Consider the following 25,478-nt stretch of genomic DNA (forward strand, 5'->3'; position numbering starts at 1 on the left):
AATTGGAGTGAACAGTCTCATTAGTGGAAACATGTTCTTATAAAAACAGCCGTCTCTTTTTAAAACTTCCCCTCGTGGAGGAACCCGCTCGCTCTCTGAGTCTAAGTCGTCTTTGCAGAAGTTTTTGCAACTTTACAGTGAGATCGAACAAAAGTCACAACAGAAACATTTCCAGTGTCGGTGCTAAATCACCCCAGCAACCCTGTGACACGCTGCAGGGAACAGAGCAACACAACTAAATCAAAATCATCCCCCAGCAGAATGTAGTGGGGCAGTGTATGCACATAACAAAGTGTGTCCCTGACTCAGGGGCTGCATCCTTCAAAAGGGACTCGGTCTGCCAGGCTGAATTCGACTGGTGGTACACGGAGGATTTTCCTGCTAACGTCACCAGGTTGTCCCGCTCGTGCTGTTGCATCATCAGCTGCTCTGAGCACAGACACCAAAGCCTCTCAGAAGCGAGCGTGTGGAAATATGGCAAAGGAGCAACTGCATTACTCTTCACTGACTACAGATCTGCGTTCCACCCGAGGTAAGCCGCGGAGGAGGAGCCGCAGAATGCACGTCATATTAACTAGTGACAGCGATCAGTCTTCAAGTGCATCCTCAGTGGGACACGGCTGCCGTCCACATTAAATCTGGACTAAACCAGTGAGAACCCAGGATTCCACAGGAAGGACTGAAGCTCGACAGTGAGAGAAAGAAAAACTGTCAAATAAGAGAAGCGGCTGAAATGAATGAAAAACAAAAAAGAGAAGTATAAACATCCAGCCGTGGACAACCCAGTGAATCAAAACCCCATTTCCCATGGGGCAGTGGGGTTATGGCCTCCCAGCTACAGACACACTAGAGACACGGTGACTTCAGAGTCCCCCGGGCCCTTCTCCCTGTCAGCTGTGAGGCCTCTTGTTCCACCAAGGTAATTTAAACATGACATTGAAGACATGGCTCCTCATACAGGAAGTGACTGTAAGAGGATGTGTAGGCTGAGGGGGGGGGGGGGGGATGTGATGATGTGGGAGGAGGCGGCGGCGGCAGAAACAACAATCTAAAATGCCTCATGATGAAACTCCCGGCATCTCAGATCACATTATTAACCATAATGCACCGTTTCCTTATCACCTCTTCAGGGAGCCGCGGACCACGTCTGGCTTCTCCTGCAGCCTCCCTGCAAATTACATCTGGCCTGCCAGCGCCTCACTTTGCATTTTTATTGGCTGTAACTCTATTAGCAAGCAAGCAAGCAAACAAACAAACAGACAGACGGGGACTGTACTTACAGGGTGAGGTGGTTGAAGCCCACCGTCCTCAGGGTGAAAGCTCTGGCCAGCAGACGCACGTGCGTGAACAGAACTCCGATGGCGTCCTCGAAGCTGGTCAGCTTCTGGAGGACGGGGGACGTCTCGATGAGCTGCCTGTCCGTCTGAGGCTCCTGGACCTGGACAAGACGGAAAACAATGAAGACGTCAAACATCAGCAAAATGGGACCAAGTTCCACTATCGACTGGGGTTAGTGGGTAGGATGGGATTGTGCAATACGCTGGAGTCCATATCCTTTTGGCCATAGACTGTGATGAATGGGTCTAGATTTGAAACAGCTTCCCAGATGAGGACACTTGGAATCGATTATAGTTTATAAAAAGCGTGGAGAGAATAAACAAGAGGAATAAACGGTCTGATAATTCTTTGCCGTGGAGATTTAAATGATGGAATTGATTTGTTTTTGTGTAATTTGGCATAAACATCTTATTTCTTTGTTTGATTTATTTACTCCTTTGGTCTTTGCATGTGTGTAGAACAGTAACAACCTCTTCATGGATCCTCACACCAGACTCTGCACAGGCGCGTCAGATATATTCCTCAACTGAAACAGATCTGTACAGTATGAGCTGCTCGAGGGGCCTGTGTTTCGAGTGTGTGTGTGTTTTCCCTGCGCCTCAAAACAAACTCAGATGATCTGCAGCAGATGGAACATCTTCGTCATTAAGTTTTAAGTCGAACAGCTCGCGTCTTTTCTCCCTCTCCCGGAATCTGGTGATTCAATCGGCCACTTAATATCTCCGGTGTCTCCGTGGCACCGCAGGTTTTCCCGCGGCAGGCTGCCACATCTGAGACCCCGTTGACTTTGATGAGTCTCTTAAAAGAATGGCTCTTTGAGTTGTGAAAACGGCTGCAGATTATGCTTTAAACATCAGCTGCAGGGCCTGGTGAGTTCAGAGGTAGGCTGCTTCAGCGAGAACACGCTGCTCTTTTTAACGACAGTATTTGCTCGTGCCCATGCTCATTAGAAAGTGGAATTATACGCTGAGGAAATATGGGCCTGAGTGTTTGTTGAATCAAGAGATATCCTTATGGGTGCATTAATTAGGCAGCTAGAAACATCTAATTGGTCTCTGCGTGGTGCAGCTTGACCAAGACATCTTCTCCAGAGAAAGAGGAGGAGAAACACAATTTCACGTGGACATTTACAGGCAGCACATTCAGGTGACCTAGCTTGATCTATTTAGCTGAACACCATAAAGTATCGCACACACACACGAGAATAAAGAAAGCTGCTGTCAAGGCTCTCTGAGAAGCGATGGGCACTTTCTTCATTTTCCCAGCGTCTTTGTTGTTCATTGAGAGATGACAAGTAAACAGCTTCCTCCGAGTCCCCCATGTCAGGCCAGTAAGCAAAGCAGAGAGATCTATTTTCAAACTCAGGGTTTTTAATTGGAGTGCTGCCGGTAATGTCATGGTTCCATCTTCCAGTGCGTCCAAAGAAAGATTCCCTTTCTCCCGGTTTCTCCCTCTGTTAATTAACGAAAAGGCGTTTAAAATGTCATGCATCAAAACTAACGACATCTGACGAGTGCAGCCCTCTCAGGCGCGAGCGGTCCTTCGGGGGGGAATGGCCGGCAGCGAGGCTTCAAACGAAGTGAGGAGAGGGGAGGGAAAAAAAAAACATGAAAAAAATCAACAGCGGTTATGAGAAATAAAAAATAAAAAACACTTTTGAAATGGCTTCAAAGCTTCAGCTCCGGCCGGACAGAAAGCAGAATCAGAGCCGAGGTCTTCTGAGGCCCCTGAAAGCCTGACATCCTTGTAGCTCCCTGACAAACCAAAGGAGAAATTTTGAAATCCACACTCGACGTTAATGACGTTCTGATAAATTCTTGTGGAGCGCTGCGGGGTGATGACGCGCTGGTGCGAATCCAGAGAACACGAAAGACATGAAGACGTGCCTGTCGACCAGTAAGCATACCACTGCGCTCTGTGGGGCGCGTCGGTGGCACAGCTAATGTATGCGTGTATGCCAAAGATGGCTGCATGCATAATTACCCACGCCATGGCGAGCTGCCATTGCCATCCTCTCAGAGCTCATTAAGGCAGCTCCTCTTTCACCTCTGGATGTTGTCCTCATCTAGCGGACACCTTGTTACCTCGCAGCAACAGTTGTGGGCATCAGCCTCCCGCCTGAAACTCGGAGGAGTGTTCATCAATTATGTAACAAATAAATAAATAATAAATGAAAGATGTTTTTTTTTTCATTGTGTGAATCTAATTATATCATCTCAAGGCAAAAGGTCAAGATGCTATCAAGCTACTCAGAGGTTGGCACAATTTAACAGGCATTACCCCACAGGCGGAGGAGGACCACCCGGAGGAAACCTCAGCCACGCGCGGCGAGTGGTAATGAGGCCGCCGCTCTGAAGTGGCTAATCACTACTCATGAAGCGCACTGCAGAGGTTTCCCCGGAGCACCACAGAGCGGTTTGTAGGGTTGACCCCGGGGCACCAGCCTGACCACGGGGGCCGGCCGCCTGAGCGTTCGCCGTCCGACTCGCCGAGAAAAACCGCCTGCAGGAGAACACGAGTTTATTCTGAGCAGCGACGAGCTCGGTGAAAACATCCAGATGCTCTGTTGATCTCCAGCGTTCGGGGATAACAAAATAAAGGCGTGCGGAGGCAAAGATGTGGAAAAAGCCAAATATATATACACACACGTAGAGATTTACCCGAGCAGAAGCACAATGTTTTTCTTTCATTGGGCCAGGCAGTGATATGCAAAAATACACATAGAGAAACGCAGCGACACACGCGGGAGACTTAACAGCCTGAAGACGAGTCTCTGCGAACACACAAAGAAACACTTTCTCCTCACAGAAGCATCACAGAGGAGGACGCCTGGCGGTCCCTGGAGGCCCCATGTGACTCGGGCCTGTAATCCTGTTAGGGCATCTTTGATCTCTTCTTCCAAATCCTAATTTCAAACAAACACTGTTGACATGTTTCAATGTTTCTGGGCAGATCATGTAGAGCAACGAACGGAGAGAACAGAGAGAGAGAGAGCGAGGGCGAGTGCAGAACCATGATGTTGCAGAAGAAGAGAAAAAAGAGCAACGGAGGAAGAGAGACGGAGAAAAGGAAAAAGAGGATTAGGGTCTCGTCGAAAATGGAGAGCGAGACGTAGGAGCGTAACAACAGAGACTACTGGGGCCTTGTGACAGCTTTAAAACCCTCATTCAGCCTCAGGCAGAATAACTAACAGCTTGCTCACCTCTGTTTGCAACACACACACACACACACACAAACACACACAAACACACACACACATTCAAACACGCAAACATACATTCAGGCTGGAACATCTTCAAAGATGGGCGAACAGAGATGTTCAAGATGTGTCTTGAGGGCGAGGTGAGTTTTGACGAAAAGGAGCCTCGCCAAAGTAAACATCAATAAGAGAACATATCTGGACTGACCTGCAGGGGGTGTGGTGGGTAGTTGAGCCAGACCTCCCGTAGATCCTGTGAAGACAGAAGGTGGAAGAGAGAGAGAGAGATGAGGAGTGAGATTATAGCGTTTTCCAGAGTATTAGGATCGTCTATGTTGGTAAATATCATTCTATAAATCATTAACATGTAAGAAAACATGATAATTAACTGATACAAATGGTAATATAATGTGTAATATTGATATTTGATCATTTGTAGACATCTAGTAAACATAGTAGTTCACGTCTGATATATATTTCTAATGGGTAGAAACCATAGATTGTATTTAAAGATGGACAGCTCCTCAAAAACACCTCAATCTTTATATAACTGATATATATGTATAGATGTGTAGGATAATAGTCTGGGGAACATGTTGTTTCTTTACTCAACCTGGTTAATCATAATTATCTGCATTCATGCATCTTCTTTTGGTTTTATTAGAGGCGGCAGAATAACATGTAAACACAACCTCAACACATAATCACCTGCTAGTTGGTGAATAATCAGGAAAACAGTTTCCTATCTAACTGAACACGCAGCAGATATGGATTAACGTCAGCGTTCATTCTGAGTTATGTTTTCTATGTTCAATATCTCAGCGTTCTGCTTTCTAACAAGTCCTCCAGGAAATCTCTGGCTCCTTAGCAGTTAAATACTCCTCCAGCTTGTTGCTAACTTTGTCAGTCTGCAATTTGGTGCTGGGTTTGGAGTGAGTAGAGGATTTATCTGTGTTTTTTTTTTTTTTGCCACCTGCTGCTGCGGCTGCTTAATGAAACCAGTGAGAGTGAATCTCTGTGCCGTCGTCAGTCTGAAGCAATGAGCTGAGAGACACTCAGACGCTTCACAGAGATGAGGAATGAGGAGTCTGTGCATAATTCTGTGGCAGTAACCGATACACAGTAATTGGCAATGTCATAATATTGATCAGAGCAGCTTTACAACAGCTTTTTAAAACTCATACGATTCCAGAAAGCAGATTGTCTAATTAGACTTGATTGTAAAGCTGCAGAAAACACTGAGCGCTGGTGAAGAGTAAGAGCAGTGACTGATGAGAACAACTCAGGAAGCTCGTGTGGGTTTTCAAAAACAAACCTATTTCTGTCCGTCCACCAACGCAGCCCTGGACCTTCTGAACTCAAACCTGACCGGCAGAGACTTCTGTTTCTCAACATCAAAAATCAATCTAACCCTCAGCACCAAAGTTTTATTTCTTTTATCATGCGCTAGACAAAATAAGAGTAAAATAGCCTGTGATGATGTGCCATTGATGGCTCTGTGTGTAGGGGGGGGGGGGGGGGGCAATCCGAGTGCTCTGAGGTGCCATCAGCAGCCCCAGTGGGAGGCAGCGGAATAAGAGCAAATGAGTCAGCATCTCATTCCCAGACCCAAAGGTCTGTGTCTCGACCCCCCCACTGGGGACTGATGCAGGGGGCTGGGGAGGTGGATTTGAGTCGAAGGTGAGGGGGGGGGGGGGGGGGGGGGGCACTCTGTCGATGTGTGTCGTCTCTGGAGACAAACATCGACAGTGTCGGAATCCTTCGGCCTCCTCCTGGACCGTGGAGAGAGAGAGAGAGATGTGCAAGATGAAAAAGTTCCCTCAACCCTGCTCTGGAGTAACCCTACGAGACCGAATGGTAGAAAACACAACAGAAAGAGAGAGAGGGAGGGAGAGAGAGAGAGAGAGAGAGAGAGAGAGAGAGAGAGGTGGTTCTGGTCCTGGTGTCTGTTAGTCGAGACGCAGCACTGATAGAGACATAGCGAGAGCCTCTAAACTACACTATCACTCAAGTGTTTAAAAGGTTTCGAGGACTGAAACCTTTCAAATGTGTTGTGTGTTTGTGGTCAACGGCATCAAATGGGCGCCTCAGCTTCACAACCCACCCGGCTGGCCACCCATTGCCTTGAGCAGCCGATGAAAAATTCATGAAAGTGGTCGATACATTTGAGCGAAAGCTTCCTTTTTGGTTTGCTCGTCTCAGCCTGGGACCGGAGTCGAAGAGCTCCAAGTTCATAGCAGGTATCAAGTCAACACACGGAGGCTGCTCGCCAACACAACACAACACAACTCCTCGGGCTGTCGAGGACGGCATCGTTTAAAGTGAAAGTCAATATCACGGACTAATGGATCACTTGCTTTCGACAGGGAGCACAAATTTCCATAAAACACGTGAAAGTGATACATCTAAATCATACGACGCACATCCAGGGTTATACGGAGAGCGAGTGAGAAAGGACAGGCAACAAGAAAACACAACACAGACTAAAACAAAGAGAGGGGGGGTGAAGTACACACAACTTGCTGCGGCTTATGATTAAAATCCATCCACAGGGCGCACGTGATCCTCCCACATGCTGTATATAGAGTCGAACAGCTAATGTTTCAATTACAGCCATTCCAAAGACGAGGCAGACAATGATTAAGCCGGCATCGAGTGGGGATTTAAGAATAACAACAGATTTTTGCTCTCCCCTCTCTCTCTCTCTCTCTCTCTCTCCCTCTCTGCACGAGGAAGGTATAATTACTGGGGGCACAAATCAACATGTGCAGCAGTTGAATCACAGCCAGTTGGAGGACCGAGCTCTCGTGGGTACGAACAGAAGGAATGTTTTTCTTTCAGCCGTGTTTATTCGAGTGTCAACAACCTGATCATAATAAGAGTTGGAATGGAAAAGAAGCGACTCGGTGAAACCACCTATATGATCTCCATTTAGAGGTGTCCTTCAAATCAGAGCCCCCCCCCCCCCCACACACACACAGGCTTAGTCTTGCACAAACTCAGGGCTCACAAGTCATCCGTGAATAGCTCGACACCTTTATTCCCTCCACCCACCCACACACACACACACACACACACACACACACACACACACACACACACACACACACATGTCCTCTCCAGCCCCACTCACCCCTGGGATTGTTGGCCGTCCATGATTGGGACATAATGGTGCTCTTCTCTGGTGCTCTCCTCTGACAAGGTCCAGTGCTCCCTGACAAATTGGTCTCCAGCTACAGGCTGCCAATCAATCCATCAAACGTAGTAGTGCAGCGGAGAAATCGATTAAGAGAAAGCGCCGCTGGTCGATAGCAACATAAAAGCAGCTCTAGCTCTGTAGAGCAGGCGTCCATCGGTGAATGGTGAAGGTGATCTTCCAAATATGGGAAAACTAATGTGGACATTTTTGGTGGAATCCATCATGCGATCCATGGTGGAGGTAGAGAGCTCACCCTGTTCCCTTCTTCATCTGTGTGTGTGGGCAGGAGTGTGCGTGTGAATGGAAAAACCGGCTCTTGAACGTGCACATGCTCTCGTTCTCCAGGCCATTACTAAACCAAGGACAGAGCCGAGAGCGCTCTCATTCAAACATTGTAAATATTAGCCCCAGCTGTCACAGGACAAAGTGCACATATTGCAAAAGATCTCAACAGAGGACCGGGGACGCCGGGTCGCTGACGGGATGAAAAGGTGGCAAAGTGCAGTCGTGGTTCATGCAACAGAAAATAGAAACACTCCCTTATTATCAGACCCATTATTGTCCAGTGGATGTTCTTAGGGGGGGGGGGGGGGGGAGGAGAGGTGGCCTTCACATGCAGGGAGCTGCCATCCAGCCTTCAACCTGTGTGATCATGTCTAGGGTTGCAAAGGGGCGGAACATTACCGGTAAATTTCTGGAAACTTTCAGGAAACTTTCCATGCATTGCATTAGTGTTTTTTTTACAAGCTTTTTTCTCATCTTATTCCACAGAACAATGCCACGTGCACTATCTCATGTGTGGAGACATTTCACCCCGGCCAATGTAGAAGGAAAGGTTGTGTACATTTGCAAATACTGTGCAAAGACCTATGTTAAGAATGACACTAAGATCGAGAAGCATATGTTCAAGTGCCCAAAGTTTCCTCAGGGCTCAAATCAGCCTATGACAAAACAAAATATTGATAATTATGTCTGTATATGACAAGTTAAATACAGTTAGTATAAATTACCCACAAAATGTTCAGTTTATTCCTGTTTATTCCCAATAATTCCCGTATATTCCTGTGGAAAGTTTCCAGCTTTGAATATTCCCGGAATCAAGTCAGCCTAGCAGACTCTACTGGTGCACCGGGAGATCCAAATAAAACAAGTCACGGTTATCATACGTTTGATTTAGAGACAATTTCACTGTTTGGATTGAAATTAAAAACGTGTGAAAGGTTCGATGCCGACCAGCGCAGTGCCATGGTGACCCATCTCAGTTGTCAAGGAAACCTTTGTTGGCTGTGGTGGTGTGAAGCCTCGTGAGCTGGTGTTAATAAAAGCCGGCAGATTAGCCCATGGGCGACCGGTGAGATCATCATTATCGTGATTGCTCCTCGTAAGAGGCTCTTCCCTCAGGACGACGCGGCGGCGGCGGCATCAACATCTTATTTTTTGTTCCCCGGCAATATTGAACTGCTGTTGAGTCCAGGTTGGGAGCAATTGAGCAGCTCGCCCTGAAGGAGCCGCTTGCTGCCTCTCTGCTGACGCTTTAATACCCTCCACAGTAATGTCATTAGCAAATTAGAATCTATCGGCTCCTCCGGGCTTCTGTGCTCGACGAAGCTCGATTCCATCATCGGCAGGAGAGGGCTCTGTTGTTTGGGAACTTGGTGCCAGCAAAGGTGATGTGTTGAGAGAAAAACAAGGGGATGGAAAAAACAAAAAAAACTGTTACGCTCCGGTCGTGAATGCCATACCAATTAGGGAATAACATGGAGTGTGTGAGGGGGGGGGCACTGTTTGTGTGGATGGGTCTTGAGGAGGAAATCACATGCGTGCTTTGCCTTAGGTGGTCAATTCTGGATTTTACCTTCTGGAGTTGTGGAGCCTGTACGTTTGACTTGTCATAAGAGGACTGGGCGTGAAGACATCTGTGAGGGTAATGTCTCCTGGAGTGACGGGGGGGGGGGGGACAGAAAGGAAACCAGGCCGCAGACAGAAGACGAGGGTACGGGAGTGGTCAGCCATGTGTGTGAATGGAATATCACACCGGAGACAAATGCATTCTCCTTCAGTTTTGCACAGCATCTCATTAGTTTGGTGATGTGCTGTGTGGAGGAGCCATTCCGACATGTTAAGGTAGAAATATGGAAAGGATGCATGAGGTCCTGCAGACCATGGAAACGTATCTCACACTGTCTGACCGGCTCTGCTCTGGCCCCCCCCCCCCCCATCGCACCACCTGGCTGGTGTTTGGCTTCCTGGTTTGTGTCCATCTGTCTCCTCTCAGTTTGTGTGACAGAACAGCCATCAGGAGGATTCAGCATGGGGGCGATGGGCGGGGGGGGGGGGGGGGGGGGGGGGGGGGGGGGGGTGAGAAGAGAAACTATTTCAGTCCCTGGTCGGCGTCTCTGAAAACTTTCAAACCAAAGTAGCTCAATTGTTGGTTTGAATAACTTCTCCTTTGCGTCTGATGCTCCTCCTGCAGCCGTGGCTATATCCTACACAAGCCGACCTGTGGTTTAACTTCACTGTTTTTAAATACTGATACTCACTGTAAAGGAATCTCTGTAAAGCACCTTGGACTGTACAAAGTACTCTCAACGCAGACACTTGACATGATTGGCTGTCAGGCTGGAGGAGAGTGACCTTCTCTGGTTTGGTAAGAAGCAGCAGAGGCTTCTTCTCTTTCTTCCAGCACCAAGGACCCTTGAAGAGTTAAGACTCCCACTCCGTGTGAAGGCTTTTCTGTGTGTTCCCATTTCAAATACATCCACGTTATGAAACAGGAAAAGTACTAAGAAAGAAGGAAGACATCTACATTTATCATTTAGATCCTATCTGATGATCCTGACTTTGCTTTTTGGTAAAGGTTCAAGCTCTTTTATTATTTTTTTGGCAAAGCTCGCACTCTCTAAAAGAAGAGGCACTATTAAATAGAACAAAGTATATAGATCACATATCCCCCGTTCTACAAGCCTCCATTCAGAATTGATTTTAAGATCTCAGTGATTACTTAAGTGTTGAGCGCTTTATCTCCCGTCTAGTCTGCATCTGCGAGCTTCAATGTCCTCGTTCATCATTCATCCGGAGATGTAGCTTTACAGTTTCTATCAATATTCTAAATTATACCAGGATTTTATTGAAGAATGAGGGTTTTTGAGTCTTGCATCTTATTCTTTGTATAAGTTTTCCTTAGAATTCACAGTTGATTCAACCTGTCTCTGTTTTTTTGTTTGCTCCATTAGGAAACTCTATCCCCTGAGTGATGAAACTACACCTGCGCTCCGTGTCCAATCACCAGTGAGACCATCAAAACCATCAAGACCATCACGACCACGTGGAGCAGCAGGTTTCCCTCGTAGCCGTGGGATATCGACGCTGTTGATTTCGTTTGCATCAGAAGACAAATTCACTTGTCCATATGTTGACGCCATTTTTTTTATTTATCACAATGTACTCTGTGCTCCGTCTGCTCTGATAGATGCAGCACCGCTTTGTTCATGCTAAGAAATTTAAACTGTATCATTCAAACAATAAAAAAATCGACATCTGTTCACACAGCTCCTAAGAGTCGGTCCTGATAAAAGAAATCTCTCATCACCCAAATAACGACCTCCACTTCACGGCAACTCTATAATTTGATAACCGCTGTCACGGCCAGAGGACGACAATAAAACAGAGCCAAGGACATTTGGGCTTTTCACACAGAAACAAAAACTCAGCACTAAAGCATTGAGACACAGTCTCTGGCCACACAGTGCAGGGAACTCAATCCTCCATACAGTGAGAAGGGAAGAGAAAATTCCAAATTAAAAAGGTACCAATAACAAAAAGAAGGTTGAATTATTGATCTGGAATCTCAATTTTTTTTTAAATTTGTGACTAATGCTTTATTTTTAAATTCTTTTAGCAATTTCTTTCAGGTGGGCATCCAGAGGTTTCTGATGTGGTCTCTCAAAGACGATTCTGATCAGACCTGTTTGATATATTTATCCCTGTGTGGGGGGGTCGCTGCCCGAATATTAGACAAACGCCCTCGATAGCCAATTATAAACGAGCCTGCTGCTTCACACTAGACCTGCTGCAATCATTTATTTGATTCATAACAAGATAAATGCAAATACTGATCCATTCATCAATTATTCAAGCAACGCACACACACCTCAGGTTCATTTAGCAAGATACAAGCTCAAATCAACCTGTTTCTGCTGCTAGGGCTTTATCCAAATGTTGTTTTTTTGTCATCACTGTGTATTTGAATGTGTTGCAGGATAAAGTGAGATTATGTGAGATCTCAGGTTGGAAGGATAGAAAGGCCTCAATATCGTGGAAGACGTGGCCCTTCCGCTAAACACAGTCTGCACGAATCATAGAGACACGATTGGTGAAACAGCACAAGCTGAAATTAAGTTTAAACCAGTTTTATATAATTAAATAACTAATAACAGCCAAACTTAGAGGGAAACAAGCACATGGTTATCCATCAGTTCGATCAAAACTACCCAGAAACCATTTGGTCCGTCTGCTAACATGGAGGAGGAAGGGTTTATGGTGAGCAAGATCATTTTTGGGAGCTGTCATTTTGTCCATCTTTAGTGTCTTTGGTGTTAATATTACTTATCTACATCAAACTGAAGCGGCAAACAGCATAAATTAATTTATCACTTACCTCACTGTTGAAAAGTAGTCGACCAAAAAGCTGCCGAGCTTCGTCCAGGCCTCCTTCCAAATACACAGCACCTGGGGGCAGAGGAAACACACAATTAATAACAGTCAATGAGTAAATAAGACAGAAATCAATACAATAAAGTGAACGTATGAACACTGTAATAAATAACTCATTCAAATTGTTCAGGAAATAGTAAAAAAAACACGACTCTCCACCAGTGCATTGCTGCTGTAAAAAAATTATAGCAATTCTGAGGCAATTCCAGACTTTTCCTCCTAATGGAAAACTTAAAATTAATTGAACTCGGCAATGAGTTATAATTGCTTTATTAAAAGTAGGAGTGCATTTTTATTGCTTTTTGACGGTGAAATGTCCTCGGGGTTCCTGTGCAGATCCCCCCCCCCACCCCTCCCCCCCCCCCCTTGTCACAGTGCAGGAGGACGAGGACGATCAGGAGGAGGAGGAGGAGGTGGGGGGGGATGGAGCCACCTCACTGAGATGGAAGTAGCCAAGGTCACATAAACATCAAACTTGAGTGTGTGTCACATGCATTCCATACTGACAAACACACACAGGGTCACTTGCAGACGTGTGTACTTTGTGCTGGAACCCATTCATGCACAGCGTGAACAAAAGCGCAGTGTCCTCTTTGTGACTCGCCTTCACACTCCGGTATAACTCATCTGCGCAGACACACAACACAGAATGTCTTGAATTCAACTTGAACTCTGACAGAAAAAACAAGTTGTGCACGCGCAAGGTGTGCACAACAGACACACACACATACACAAAAGACAAGGGACAAAGAAAGAAATTCAATAGAAAAGTGGTCCCAGATTGCTCAGAGCTGCTGCTGCTGCTGCCACAGCGAGCAGAGACCAAGACAAGTTTCCAAAATGTCTCCATCGATGTGACTGATATGCAACATCTCCAGCTCGTTGTGCAGCAATCGGCGGCTCATTTGCACGAGTCAAGTCTCCCTCTGTGTGTGTGTGTTTGTTGTTCTGCTCTTCTACTGTTTCTACTCAAATCAGTGGAACTATCATGGTCCCTTTAAGCTGCAGACAAGTTCCAACCATCACACTTAGGGTGGCTCATTCAATTTAGAAAGCAATAACCACCTGGCAAATTGGGTATACAATCGTGCGGCAGTTTTTATTATGTGCATAAATGAGCCGGTGGAAATGGGGCCGCGGTGCGGCTGCAAGTCGAAACGCACAAACTGCTTTCATGGATGACATCAAAAACATATGAGGGATTCATCATCTGGGCCGGGAAACGGTTTTCAGATGGCTAACAGGCCATTTACACACACACACACACACACACACTCACACAATGAAGATGCAGTCTACACAGCCAAAACCCATAAAGGAATACAAACAAACCATGTAGCACAAAGACAAACACACCAGCCTCTTTCTTCATTACATGCCCTTTACCTCTGAACAGAGTGGGAAACTACAACCAGCCTTTTGCCCAAACGTTCCTAAAATGTGATTAAGCTTGAAAACTGCGTCTCACCCAGAAGCAACTCTGGCTCTGGTTCATTCAGAGGCTCATCACTGATGTAAAGATCTGGTTGGGAGGTAAAAGGATGGAAGTGGCTTGTTTACTTTGGAAGGTCCCAGCCACTGACGCTTTCAGACCGAAAAAAGTAATTTCCTGCGACGCTCAAAATCCGAAACACAAAAAGCCCATAAATCAATACCCATAAATCTAAAGTCTCCTCAGACGCCGCCCCACAGATGTGTATCAGTGAGCGAGACCTCTGTGATCGTGGCGTGATGGGGCGAGCGTCTCACTGAGGCCGAGCGCACCCGGCTCTGGAGGGGGAGCGCTTCATCACAGGATGTTTTCCCACTAAGCACCGGCAAGGAGATTTGTGGTTTTACCATAATGTGGACCTCAGGTCCAAACGCTAGTGCGTAGCAGATGTTTCCTCTGGAGAGCAGCTGTGGGAGGATGAGAGCTGCCTCACAGGACCGCGTTCTGAATGTCTTTCAACATAAAGCATCAATGTGTGTGAACACTGAGGCTGACGGGGAGTGGGTGGGGCCGGGAGGCAGCTTTCTTTGTGTTTTGATGACACAGCAAATTCATAAAGTTCCACGAACGGAGACTTCGAAGTTGTTGAAACACACTTTTAGCTTCTTATTAGATTTTTAAAACTTTTTCCAGGAGGAAGGAGAAGGTGGGGAGCGTGCAGGGAGGGGGGGGGGGGGGGGGACCAGGAGAGCCTCCAGGGATTTAAAACGGTATTAAAAATCTCAAAGCAACACCTTTGGTGTCAATCAAAGGGCCCATGGATGAAGAAACCAAGATATGCACTTAATTCTAGCGAGAACACTCTTGACAAGGAGGCTGTCCGTGCAGAAACTGTGCCCCACAGCCATTCGATCAATCGCACAACTCGCCGCGATCATTAAACACAGATCTGTGCTTCAGCCCATCAGCTTGCAAAGTTGCAGCCGACGCCCTGAATACACACATCACCACAAAGAGACGCCCGGCCGGCTCCACACAGAGTTCTGTGCTATCGTCTCTCTGCAGCTCATCTTGTAGTAGCATCATGCCTGGGCCAAATCACTCTGCAGCCTCAGGACACGAGTTCAGCAGTTTATTGAATCTGAATCTAGTATTAATTGAAATATATATTAAATTATATTTGTAGGTGTTAGCTTTCAGAACAAGAAATTACCTCAATGAATTAAACTGAACAACATTTATGTCAGAATAATTTCCTCACAATATAAAATTTGAAATAGAACAAACAAGACAATATTTTCTATTATCTAAAATAGAATAAAAGCATTACATCCGAGTTATTTTTCACTTTTTTTTTTTAACTGCAAAGTGAGCTACATGTTTTTGTTTTACATTTACACCTTTAACAGTTACAGATTCCATTTTTAGGATTGTCCTAACCTAGATTTCTCAATCTTTCATATGGTCTTTCTCAAGATTCAATCTAATTTCGACTTCTGTGTAAAGGGAACTTATGATAAGTCAAGTAAACCTAAGAGTTTCATATAACTCAATAAATTGGGAATTAGTTATTGGAAAGAGAGAGGGTTTAGATATCTAGTTTAGTTTTCCTAAATTTGAACAGGAGATAAAAAGTGAACTTGAACCAGATCGAGTTCAACCTCTAAACCGATGAATTAAAAAACTTCACAGCACATTGAGAAAATACAGAGAACAAACTTTAACCTAAGTTTTGATCCAGTGCTATGAAGAGAATATCAGTCACGGCCAGAGAAGGCCAGCGACTAATGAATCTCCACATCTGTCAGCAGTCTAATTCAGACGGCCACGCCGGCTGTACAGTGTTATGTTTAGGAATGGAATTCCAATGTCTGTGGGCTTTCAGTGACCAATAAAAAGCCAGAGTCAGGGGCATATGAAACACCAGCGGCTGACAGTCACATTAATAACCTAGAATGAATTATTCAAAAACGCTCAGGCTCTAATCCATCAAATAATATATTAAGCCGCTCCCTCTCGGCTCAACGGGGGCTGAAGCAGCAGACGGACACAGAAAGCAACATATTAAAAGGCAAAATAAATAAATAAATAAAAATGAAATAAACGAAACCAAAACATGAAAATAGAATTTTCACCACAGCAGCGGCAACAAAGACGGGCTGAGTGCGTTGTCACATCAAACATCTTACTTTCCAAATGTGAGGCTCGGAGCAGAGGCTGAGGAGGAGAAACAAAAAAAAAAAGAAGAGAAGAGGGCGTGCAAAGAAAGCGACTCCACTACGGCTGCTGCCATCGCAGCAATTAACAAAGGGAGCAGCACTTGTTCAGTGAATACAGCGGCGCTATTGTGTATGAATCTGATATTCAGCAAGTGAGAGATAATCCTTTCTCTCCGTTCTTTTAATAGGGAGAGCTTAGAGAGGGGCCCTCACAAAGGTTCACCATCTGTATCCCCCATGGCTGCTGGCAGCGTATAATCCACCCATCAACTGTACGGAGAAATTAGGGCCATAAAAACAGAGCCGGGCCTCTTTTCTTATTCTCTCACAATTCTTTTCAAACAGTTTCGGTAGGAGGGAAGCGACGTGGCTTATCAGCGGAGAGGACCGGAGAGGGAAACGGTGGGTGGGGGGGGGGGGGGGCAATAGGCGCGCCGAGCTTCTCTGAATAAGCAGAAGAAGAAGTGGTTTCAAAAGACGAAAGAGGTAAAGTGTGCAAGAGCAAAAGTACAGAGGGAGAGGGTGCAGGAGAGAGAGAGAGAGAGAGAGACGGGGGGGGGGGGGGGGGCTGTACAGAATGGGAGGCGCACAGGCCAAAAGAGCCTAAATGAGAATGGCCCACTCCGGCAGAAGTTAATGACGGGGGATCAGAAAAGCAAGATTTCCATTCAACACTTTGAATTATTCAGGGTTGCAGGGCACCCATTTGCATTGCAGATGCCTTTGCCTTTCCATTCCTCTATTTCACTCCCTCCGTTCCTCCTCTCTCTCTCTCTCTCTCTCTCTCTTTCTCTCTGTCTCCAGCAGCAGAGTGGCCCTGCCTCGGGGTGAGCAGATAGACACGTCCTCGGCTCCGTGCACAGAAAGCTCTGCCCATGCAAAGCAGGAGATTATCTGCCATTTCCAACACAGCCCGGGTTCAACGGTCACTGTGGCTGAGAAACAAATAAAACAAAGGTCAGAAAACATGCATGGTAAGCCGTTAAAGCAATCTGCCAGGGCCCTTGGAAATATTATGAGCGGGTCATATTCCAATCGCGGCTTTCAAAACAGGAGTCTTAGAAAAGAGGGAGATTGGAATTCAAGGCAGGTGCCGAGCCGGAGAGAGACTCGTTAGAAAGGAGAGAAGAAGATGGAACCTTTAGACAACAAGCCAGCGACACATCTGCAAGAGCATGATGATGTGAGGCCCGCTGCTTTTTGTGAAAGTGTTGGTTTGACGTCTGATGTCAGACAGGGAGGCACGTGTGAGGATGACATGACAGCGTCTGTGTGGCCCCTGCACCAATCAGAAGCCACGTGCCAGCGCTCGGGCGTTTGTCGTGCAAACTGGAAAAAAAAAAAAGCTCAGTTCAGTGAGAGAATCGTCAGAGGGGCTGGAGGGCGAGGAGGAGGAGGAGATGACAGAGTGACAGGATGACTCATCATCCGCCTGGCACGTCGTTCACCTAATGACACCCAAACTCTAGATCACAGGGGGGGTGGGGGGGGGGGTGGGGGGGAGAGGAGGGTGGAGACAGACGTTCGACAGCGAGGTCTTAACGGAGGCGTTTGAGCCGAAAAACTGAAATGAAGATGACAAAAAGTGTTTGTGAGAGAAGAGACGCGACATCACACGGAGTTCTCGATGCAAGTGACTTTGAATGTGTCGACTGTGCGTGCATGTGTGTCTCTGGTGAGTTGTGTGTGTGTGTGCGCTCTGCCCCTCAGCATGTGTGTCTCTGTGGAGTGGGGTGTGTGCTGCTGATGTTTTTGAGTTAGCAAATCTGAAACTCATCACCACAGGGTGCTCTCTGACAGTGGCTCTCTTTCACAGGTTCCCTTTTATAACCAGCTTGTTTATTCATCACATTTAATAAGTTGAGGTCTAAGACGGAAAAATGAGACGGTGAGGAGGAAGGAAGGAATGAAGCGAGGACTCTTGTGTCGTGGCCCCCCCCCACCAGTGAGGCGGGGACAGAATAGATTATGACTTTGTCTCTGTCGATAATGAACCCGTAACAAGTGCGGGGGCCCCGGGGCCGACAGGGGGCCGCGGTGCCAGTCAGCACTTTTCCCCCGCTGCTCGTCGCACGCCGCTGTTTTTTCGGCGGGGAGAGGGAGGCGAGGAAGATCTCTTTAAAGCCACCCACTTTCTGTATCTATCATCGGGGGAGCGGGGAGATGGCTGAACTGGTTCAATCAAGATGGTGATAAGACGAGGAAAGCTGCCGATGCTGCAGCTCTCCAGGAGTGAGGCTTAGCTTAGCGCTGCCCATGGGGCTGGATGGAGAGGAGGAGAGCGTCACCACCCAGAGATTGTGTGTCTGTGTGTGTGTGTGTGTGAGACTTTCCTGTGAGTGTGCGGTTTCCAGCACAGGGTCCTAATCACTGCACTAACTCTATCACTGAACCGCTATCAAGATGAATAGCGAGCCTGTGTGTGTGTTTGGTGTGGGCAGAGGAGAGCGGCACTCTGGGGATCGCCCGTCCAGCCAGAGGTCAAACCACATCTCCTGAGGTCGATACAGCTGCGTCATGTTTCCACGGCCTAATGGGAAATCTGCTGCAGCTCTTTACACACTTTAACACACAAAAACCTGAATTTTACTATAAACTATTCCGTTTACTCCGAGCACATGAAGGTAGCAGGTGCATTTAACACGTTTATGCTAAAAGCATTTCAGATAAATCAAAGTCCGGCAAAGCAGCACTTCACTTTAAACTAGAGTGTCGTGCCCCCGACTCACTTTTGTGTTGTGCTAATAAGAGACAGTTTGTTTTCAGTGGATGTAAATCAGTCCTTTCAGGAACAGATTTACATATCAAGTTCCCTCAAAGATGTATTCCTCTCTTTTCTTTTTGTGGTGTCTCCTGCACAAACCATCAACCCGGGAGGTTCTGTCTGTGTCTCGTGGGGAATCTCACCGATCAGAGCCTCGAAGCAGTTGGCCATGGCGTGTCGCAGGTCCGACTCCCGGCACAGATCCGGTCCGTGAGCGTAGAGCATGAAGCGATCCAACTCCAGTTTCTGTGAAAGACAAACACATTCATATCAGCGTGCCACCACCGGCACCTCGGTAATAGCCTCTTTAAAAAGTAATAGCATTTTTTGGTATTGCACATTTTCGGCGGCTCTCCACGGAAAAGAAGACGGGAGGGGTGGGGGGGGGGGGGGGGGGGGGGGTAAAAAGGGCAGAAAAAACTCGAGGGAAATAAGAAAGATTGTTCGACCTTGCTGCAAAAGGTTCTATTTCATGGCACTGACAGATGTGCCCATGTGTTGTCCAGCTGTGGCATGATGCACTAAGCCGCCACACAAGGAAAATGGTCACACATGTGCATACATGCATGCACAAAACCACACAGACACACACAGACACACACAGGCGCTGGATAATCCCTGGACAAATTGTGAAATGGTAGAGTGGCCGACCTTCATTCTCGATGAAAAGTAAGTCAGTTCTAAAAAACCACCGAGCGTCCAACTCCATTATCTTTTGTAATATTTTCACAACATCCAATGTCCTGTTTATCTCTGTCATCTACCTGTGAATGTTTTCAGATGTATGAATAGAACAGAGGGCTCATAACTCCACCCGGGCCAAACAGTCTCCTTATGAAACGTTTAAATGTCACAAGATACAGATTCATATTTGGATCTGCACCAAATTCAACCGTCTCCTGAACATGTTCTGACTCTGAACCCTCAGTGGATCCATTTGCTAACTTCTGTCTGATTGAACTACTTGAGAACAAAGACGTCCTCAATCTGACTGCAATAAAAAATAGTGAGTGCGTCGGCACTTCATGTAAATAAGTCTGAAAGTCTCAGATGTGTGGGTCAGTCAAACTTTCTCCAACTGTTCCTCTGAGCCAAGTCAGAAGCAGCCCAACTGGACTCCACTGGCAGCGCACCACAGATGATTAGCCACCAAGAAACAGTCAGGGTGCTATTTAATTACGGCTGCTAACTGTTGGTGGTATCCCACCTCCCGTGATTGCACACACACAAATTAAAAAAAAAAAATCACAATTCATAAATACTCCAACTCAGAGGGAACCCGTTTGGACTTTTAAGCCTTTTCCGAGTGAAGTGGTGGATTGTGCTGCCGCTCGCAGAAGATACTTTTTTTTTTTGAAAAGATAATTGCGAGTGTTCTTGAGCAGACGGCTTTCGAGGAGCCCGGTAAACAACTTGGCACCGTCCAACACTGTATCACACTCACTTTACCGCGAGCGGCAAATTGAAACAAGCCAAACTGCTACACAGCACTAATGCAGATTCGGGCGGCTGCATCTTTGTATTCAGCGGGGAGCAACATGAAAGATTGAAGTTTTTTAATTGCTTTCTTCACATCACGGGACGATTATTGTTGTGTTCTTTACAAACGTGCCAGTGGAGTGCGGCTGGGCTCTGCCGGGCTGCCAGCAAGCGGGTGGGGGGGGGGAAGCAAGGGGGTCTGGTGATAACAGGAACTGGAGAGTGTTTCAGGAAGACCTCTAGGGGCCCACTGGGACCCCAGCTGCACTGGTCTGGGCCTCTGAAACAACAACCTTTTATCTCCAATTACAAACCTGAAGGGGCGAGGGAGGGGGGGGGGGAATGGCAGCAACACAGAATTACACTTTTCCCCAGCGCCCCCTTAGAGAGAAGCGAAGTCATAACAGCGAGACTCAAAAACAATAACGCCGTCTCAGACACGTTCTCCTGTCAGATCCCCGACCTTTCATCGGCTCGACCTGCGGGGGGGGGGGGGACTTGTTAGGAGGTGCAGGAGTTTACCTTGGCTAACATGGCTAGGTGCTGGTTCTGCACGATGGCTGTTCTGTACGTGGCCAGGCCGCCCTCCTCTAGACTGGGGAAGAGGTAGTACAGGTGGACACTGAGGGAAGAGAAATGAAAAACAGGTTAGACTCACTGGATTTTAGATTTCATGGTTTTTTTCTTTTCTTCACAGAATCGTTTAGTTTCTTCTCTGAGGATTGTTTTTCAAAAAGCAGCAGTAATGTGACCTTAATGTAAAGAGACGTGTCTGTCATTCGCCCTCATCCGACATTTACCCAATTTATCAAGACCACTTAATCCATTTCCCAGAGATTTCCAGCCTCTCCAGGTCTGTGCTGGAACCCCCCCCACCCCAGCGTGGTCGCTTCACTGGTTCCACAGCTGGGTTCCGGGAGAGCAGGTTCCATTTTCATTACGGTCCAGCATCTCCCTAACCGCTGCGTGTCATTTGATTCCATTTGAATTAAAACAGGCCGTTTAATTCAGTCATTTCTAATCAATGCAGAGAGACACGAGCAGGTGGCGTTCTGTTTTCCAAATTCACGAGAGGTCTATTTGTCAGAGCATTGTGATCTCACTGTGGAAACACAGCACTTGGAATTAATACAAAAAAACACTTGAGAGAGTAATGGGAAATAATTCCAGCAGAGTCCCTCTTTCTAGCTGGTAAACGTGTCAGTCCCACTAACTGGCGTACTGGGCCGCACAGTGTCCTCCAGGTACAAGAAACAACTTGTTTGTACAGATTGGGACTTTATTATTTAAACTTAAATGAGACAGAAGACGTGTTTTCAGTGTTTATTTCCTCTAGTCAGTTTTATATAGTTATTAGCTCCTTTCTCTTCTCCCAATGAAGACCAGTGTACTGGTGTTTGTCAGCTGACCCACTCTGTGTTCCACCGAGTCCTGCACGGGTCCATTCAACTGGGTTAGGACCTCATAACCACCCGCAGGTCCCTGAACCGATGCAGGACTCTAATTATTGTAAACGCTCAAATGTGACAAATGTGAATTTTTTTAAAAGGAAATTAATGATTGTGCTTCATTTTTAATTTATAATGAGGTTAGACGTAGTGCATTTTCGAATGTGATGTCATGTCACGACCTCACGATTTCCACGAGGAGTTTTAGGAGCTTCAGTAGTTTCTGTGGAGTAGAGGAGTTCACTTTACCACAAACTTTTCAACTTTTGCAGAACTTTCACATTCACAGAAGTGTTTCAGACAGAGGCTGAAAAAAAAAGGAGCTGCAGTAACGGACTGTAGAAAGGAAGTGATGTGTTTTCCCTTTCAAATAATAACACTAATAAAAGTGATGAGCCTGAACGTGAGGAGGACGTGTGTCCTTTCAATGTGCTCGTTCAAAGTTCTTTGAGATGCAGTGAACTGTTGACCTCACTGACCACACTCTACATCTGAGGGTCATTAAGTGAACACAGAGGCTGTGGCAGGCGGCGGCTCGGAGTCTCATCTGTCATCCATTATTCAGTCTGCTTTCCCTTACATCTTCGGCAGCAGCGATTCTTAAACTTTATGTCTCACGGACCCAAAAACAGATGTGATGTGCTCCTGTAGCTGCTGCAGTGAGGATTTCTCCTTCTCCTTCTCAAGCCTTTAATAATCATTGCTCATTTTAAAACTCACCTGATCTTTCCCAAACCCCCCTGGATGAAATATTAAATCGTTCTCAGACGATACACGACAAATGTTGCAAGTGCAGTTTGCTGACCGCCCCCCCCACACATGTTCAACACTAACTCCCTGTGTTAGGAGCAGACAGCAGCAGCACAGATAGCCTGCGAGGGCAGTGTGTGCAGTGGCGTTGCACGAGGCAGTTGGCTGAATCTGCTGTTCCCATTTAACTGGACAAGAGGCTGATAAATAATTCAGAGGGCCAGAGCGTAGGCCAAGCATGTCTCGTCGGACGCTAACAATCAAAGGAGGGAGGCCGAGGAAGAGGGGGGGGGCGAGGGAGGGAGCCTGGCAAAACATGCCCGGAGAAACGGAGGCTAACCGCCTTCTTAGTACCACTGCACCCGCCGCATGAGGAGCAGAGGCAGCGTCCTGTGTACCACTGTGTCACTTCCTATTAAGGTTTAATCCCGCTCCTGAATGTTCACTGTTGTGGAAGTGTTAGCATCGATGGTTACAAATTGCATTTCGGTCGCAGGAGTTATGCTGTTGGGCAAATGAAAGTCAGATAAGAATCTGTTTCCTCTTTTTCCACAAACCGGTGTGTGTACATGCGTGTGCTCAGCCGTGTGGAAACACAGGAAGCAGCTTCTTTTTCCTTATATATTCCACTAATAACCTCCACTCAGACTGAAAGGAGGAGGTGCAGTTGGTTAGTGGGCAGCTCGCTCTTTCGCTCTCAGTCTATGCGATTAATAATGGCTATATATAATTAGAGCCGGGTTTAGATAAGTGCCGGGCAGCATCGCTCACACTCACCTGGGAGTCAATAACACAGTCAGCATCCGAGACAGCAGCTCTGGACAGCTAATTGCAACTTGTCATGGAAAATTTCAGGCCGTTAGAGAGAGAGGGGGGGGTGTAAGGGAGGGGGGGAAAAAAATTACATCCCCTTTCCAATTACCAGTAAATCACTGTCTATGAATGAGTCCAGGATAGAGAGGAGCGTGGTTGTGACAGATAGATGTAGACGATGAGAGGGGGAGTAGCGGAGTGAGAGAGGGGTGAGGAAGGAACGGGGGGGGGGGGGTAAGAAAGGCTGAGTGTTGTAGTCGGCTTCAATTAGCGGTTGCGTCTATCAAAGATGCGCCAGCACTTTCTCACCTGGTGAGGAACTCGACAACAGCATCGCCCAGGAACTCCAGTCTCTCGTTGTGATTGATCCTGGGGGCGGGGAAGGGGGAAGGGGGGGGGGAGGTGGAGATGTGAAGGCAGTTGAAGAAGTTGCAAATAAGACGGACTTTATGCAAACACACACACACCAACACACACAGACACACTGCTGCTCACCTCATCAGTGTTCTGAGCAGAACAGCAGCTCACATTCAATAATAAGTAGCCACTGCCCTTAAAATTAGCTCATTTCATTTCCCCCTGAGATATCCCTCCCTTGCACAGTTAAAGTTAATTTTCTTGTCAGCAGGCCTGCCGGGTATATTAATCACAAGCTTCGTCCCTTTGATTGCTCCCGTGGTCAGTGATGGCGTGAGCAGATATGTGCCGGCGGGGGGGGGGGGCCTACCTGGACGGGGAGGGGTCATCCTGCCCCAGACGAGACATGATGTTAATCAATGTGTTGATTCCTGAGAGAAGAGAAAAGACATCCGCAGGTTGGAAGGGTCGGGGGACACTTTAGAAGACAGACTGGTCATTGGACAAAGAGAGACAATGAGACACCAGCACCCACCCTTCTTCCTCATGTACATGTGGTGGACCTTCCTGTCGCCGTACTTGGGCTGGCGGATGCCACAGTTGGAGAGCGAGTTGCGGGCGTGGTCGGGATTCATGCCGAAGTTGAGGTGGTGGCTGGGGTGAGTCATGGCCAGCTGGAGGAGAGAGAGAGAGAGAGAGCGGGTGAGCAAACAGCTGTAATTTATCACTTTTCACCTACGGGACCATTTTCATGATCTAACAAACCTCAGCTGTGTCTACACCGGAGAAAATAGAGTCTAAATATACTGCACTTCCTCTGCTGTGTTTCTTATTCCCTCAAATAATCTCTCTATGAAGTCCTACACTGGATGTATGAGGGTGTTTACTCTCTGGAGCAGGTGCAGTCGCTTTGTATTCAGAATTCAGATCATTTTCATATCGGACAATATGTCATCAGTCATGAATTGTTGCAGTCCGACAGTCACAGGGTGTGTGAGTGCGGCCCAGAAGGCATTCACGAGATGCAGGGCGACTTCCTGTTGCCCTGTGACTTTTCTGGGGCCATTGTCTCTTCCTCCTTTGTTTTAGAGAAATTGAAGAATCCAGAGCAATTGAAGAAACCAGTGAACCGTGCGATGAGCGAGAGAGCAACGGAGAAGCACCACGGAAAAGAGCGAGCGAGTGGGATCCGGCAACACAGGCGGAGAAAACAATGGATACATATTTGGGCTGTTGGCCAATTTCTGTAAAACACACACACACACTCAAGACAACAAATCTGAAGTGGCCTGTGAACTGCTCGTTGGACGGTCCATTAGCTTCGGCAACTAAACCCCCCCCACACACACCTTCCTGACACTGGGATAACGGAGGCTTGTGTCCGACCGCGTCTGTGACTTTCTGAATCCGATAATCCAACATTCACCGCTTCTTCACGCCATGACAGGCCCGCGGCCCAGAGGTGAGACAGAAGCCAGGGACTGAATTTGAGACTAATTCTCTCCTCAAAACAAAAACAAGTGCTTTATTTTGGCTTCTTGTCTTTGTGGCAGTTTCCAGTCTGTTATCCCCACCTCTGCAAAAAATCTGCTTTGCAGCTTCCTTTTAAAAAAATCTGAGCAGAAAATTACATGAAAACATGCAGGGAGAGATTGTGTCGTCTTATCTAGAGCAAGAAGGAGAAGCAGTTTATTTCTCGGTCTGAATTACCTCACCTTCACGGTTATTCAGATGTGGACAGGAACTCACAAAAGAGCTTTTTAGACA

At 46.9% G+C, this 25,478-nt stretch overlaps 1 protein-coding gene across 1 annotated transcript in view; it reads right to left on the bottom strand.

Annotated features, from left to right (window-relative positions):
* The window catches only part of drosha (drosha ribonuclease III), a 101,859-nt gene that overhangs the window by 46,437 nt on the left and 29,944 nt on the right, over positions 1-25,478 (bottom strand). The window contains exons 18-25 of the mRNA XM_053412418.1: positions 24,247-24,385; positions 24,082-24,142; positions 23,664-23,723; positions 20,866-20,965; positions 19,008-19,110; positions 12,394-12,464; positions 4,746-4,790; positions 1,281-1,438 (exon numbers count right to left, since the gene is read on the bottom strand). Of these exons, the coding sequence (XP_053268393.1) occupies positions 1,281-1,438; positions 4,746-4,790; positions 12,394-12,464; positions 19,008-19,110; positions 20,866-20,965; positions 23,664-23,723; positions 24,082-24,142; positions 24,247-24,385 (737 nt within the window). The remainder of the gene's footprint in view (positions 1-1,280; positions 1,439-4,745; positions 4,791-12,393; positions 12,465-19,007; positions 19,111-20,865; positions 20,966-23,663; positions 23,724-24,081; positions 24,143-24,246; positions 24,386-25,478) is intronic.

Source organism: Pleuronectes platessa, chromosome 20, assembly GCF_947347685.1.
Source record: "Pleuronectes platessa chromosome 20, fPlePla1.1, whole genome shotgun sequence".
Lineage (NCBI taxonomy): Eukaryota > Metazoa > Chordata > Actinopteri > Pleuronectiformes > Pleuronectidae > Pleuronectes > Pleuronectes platessa.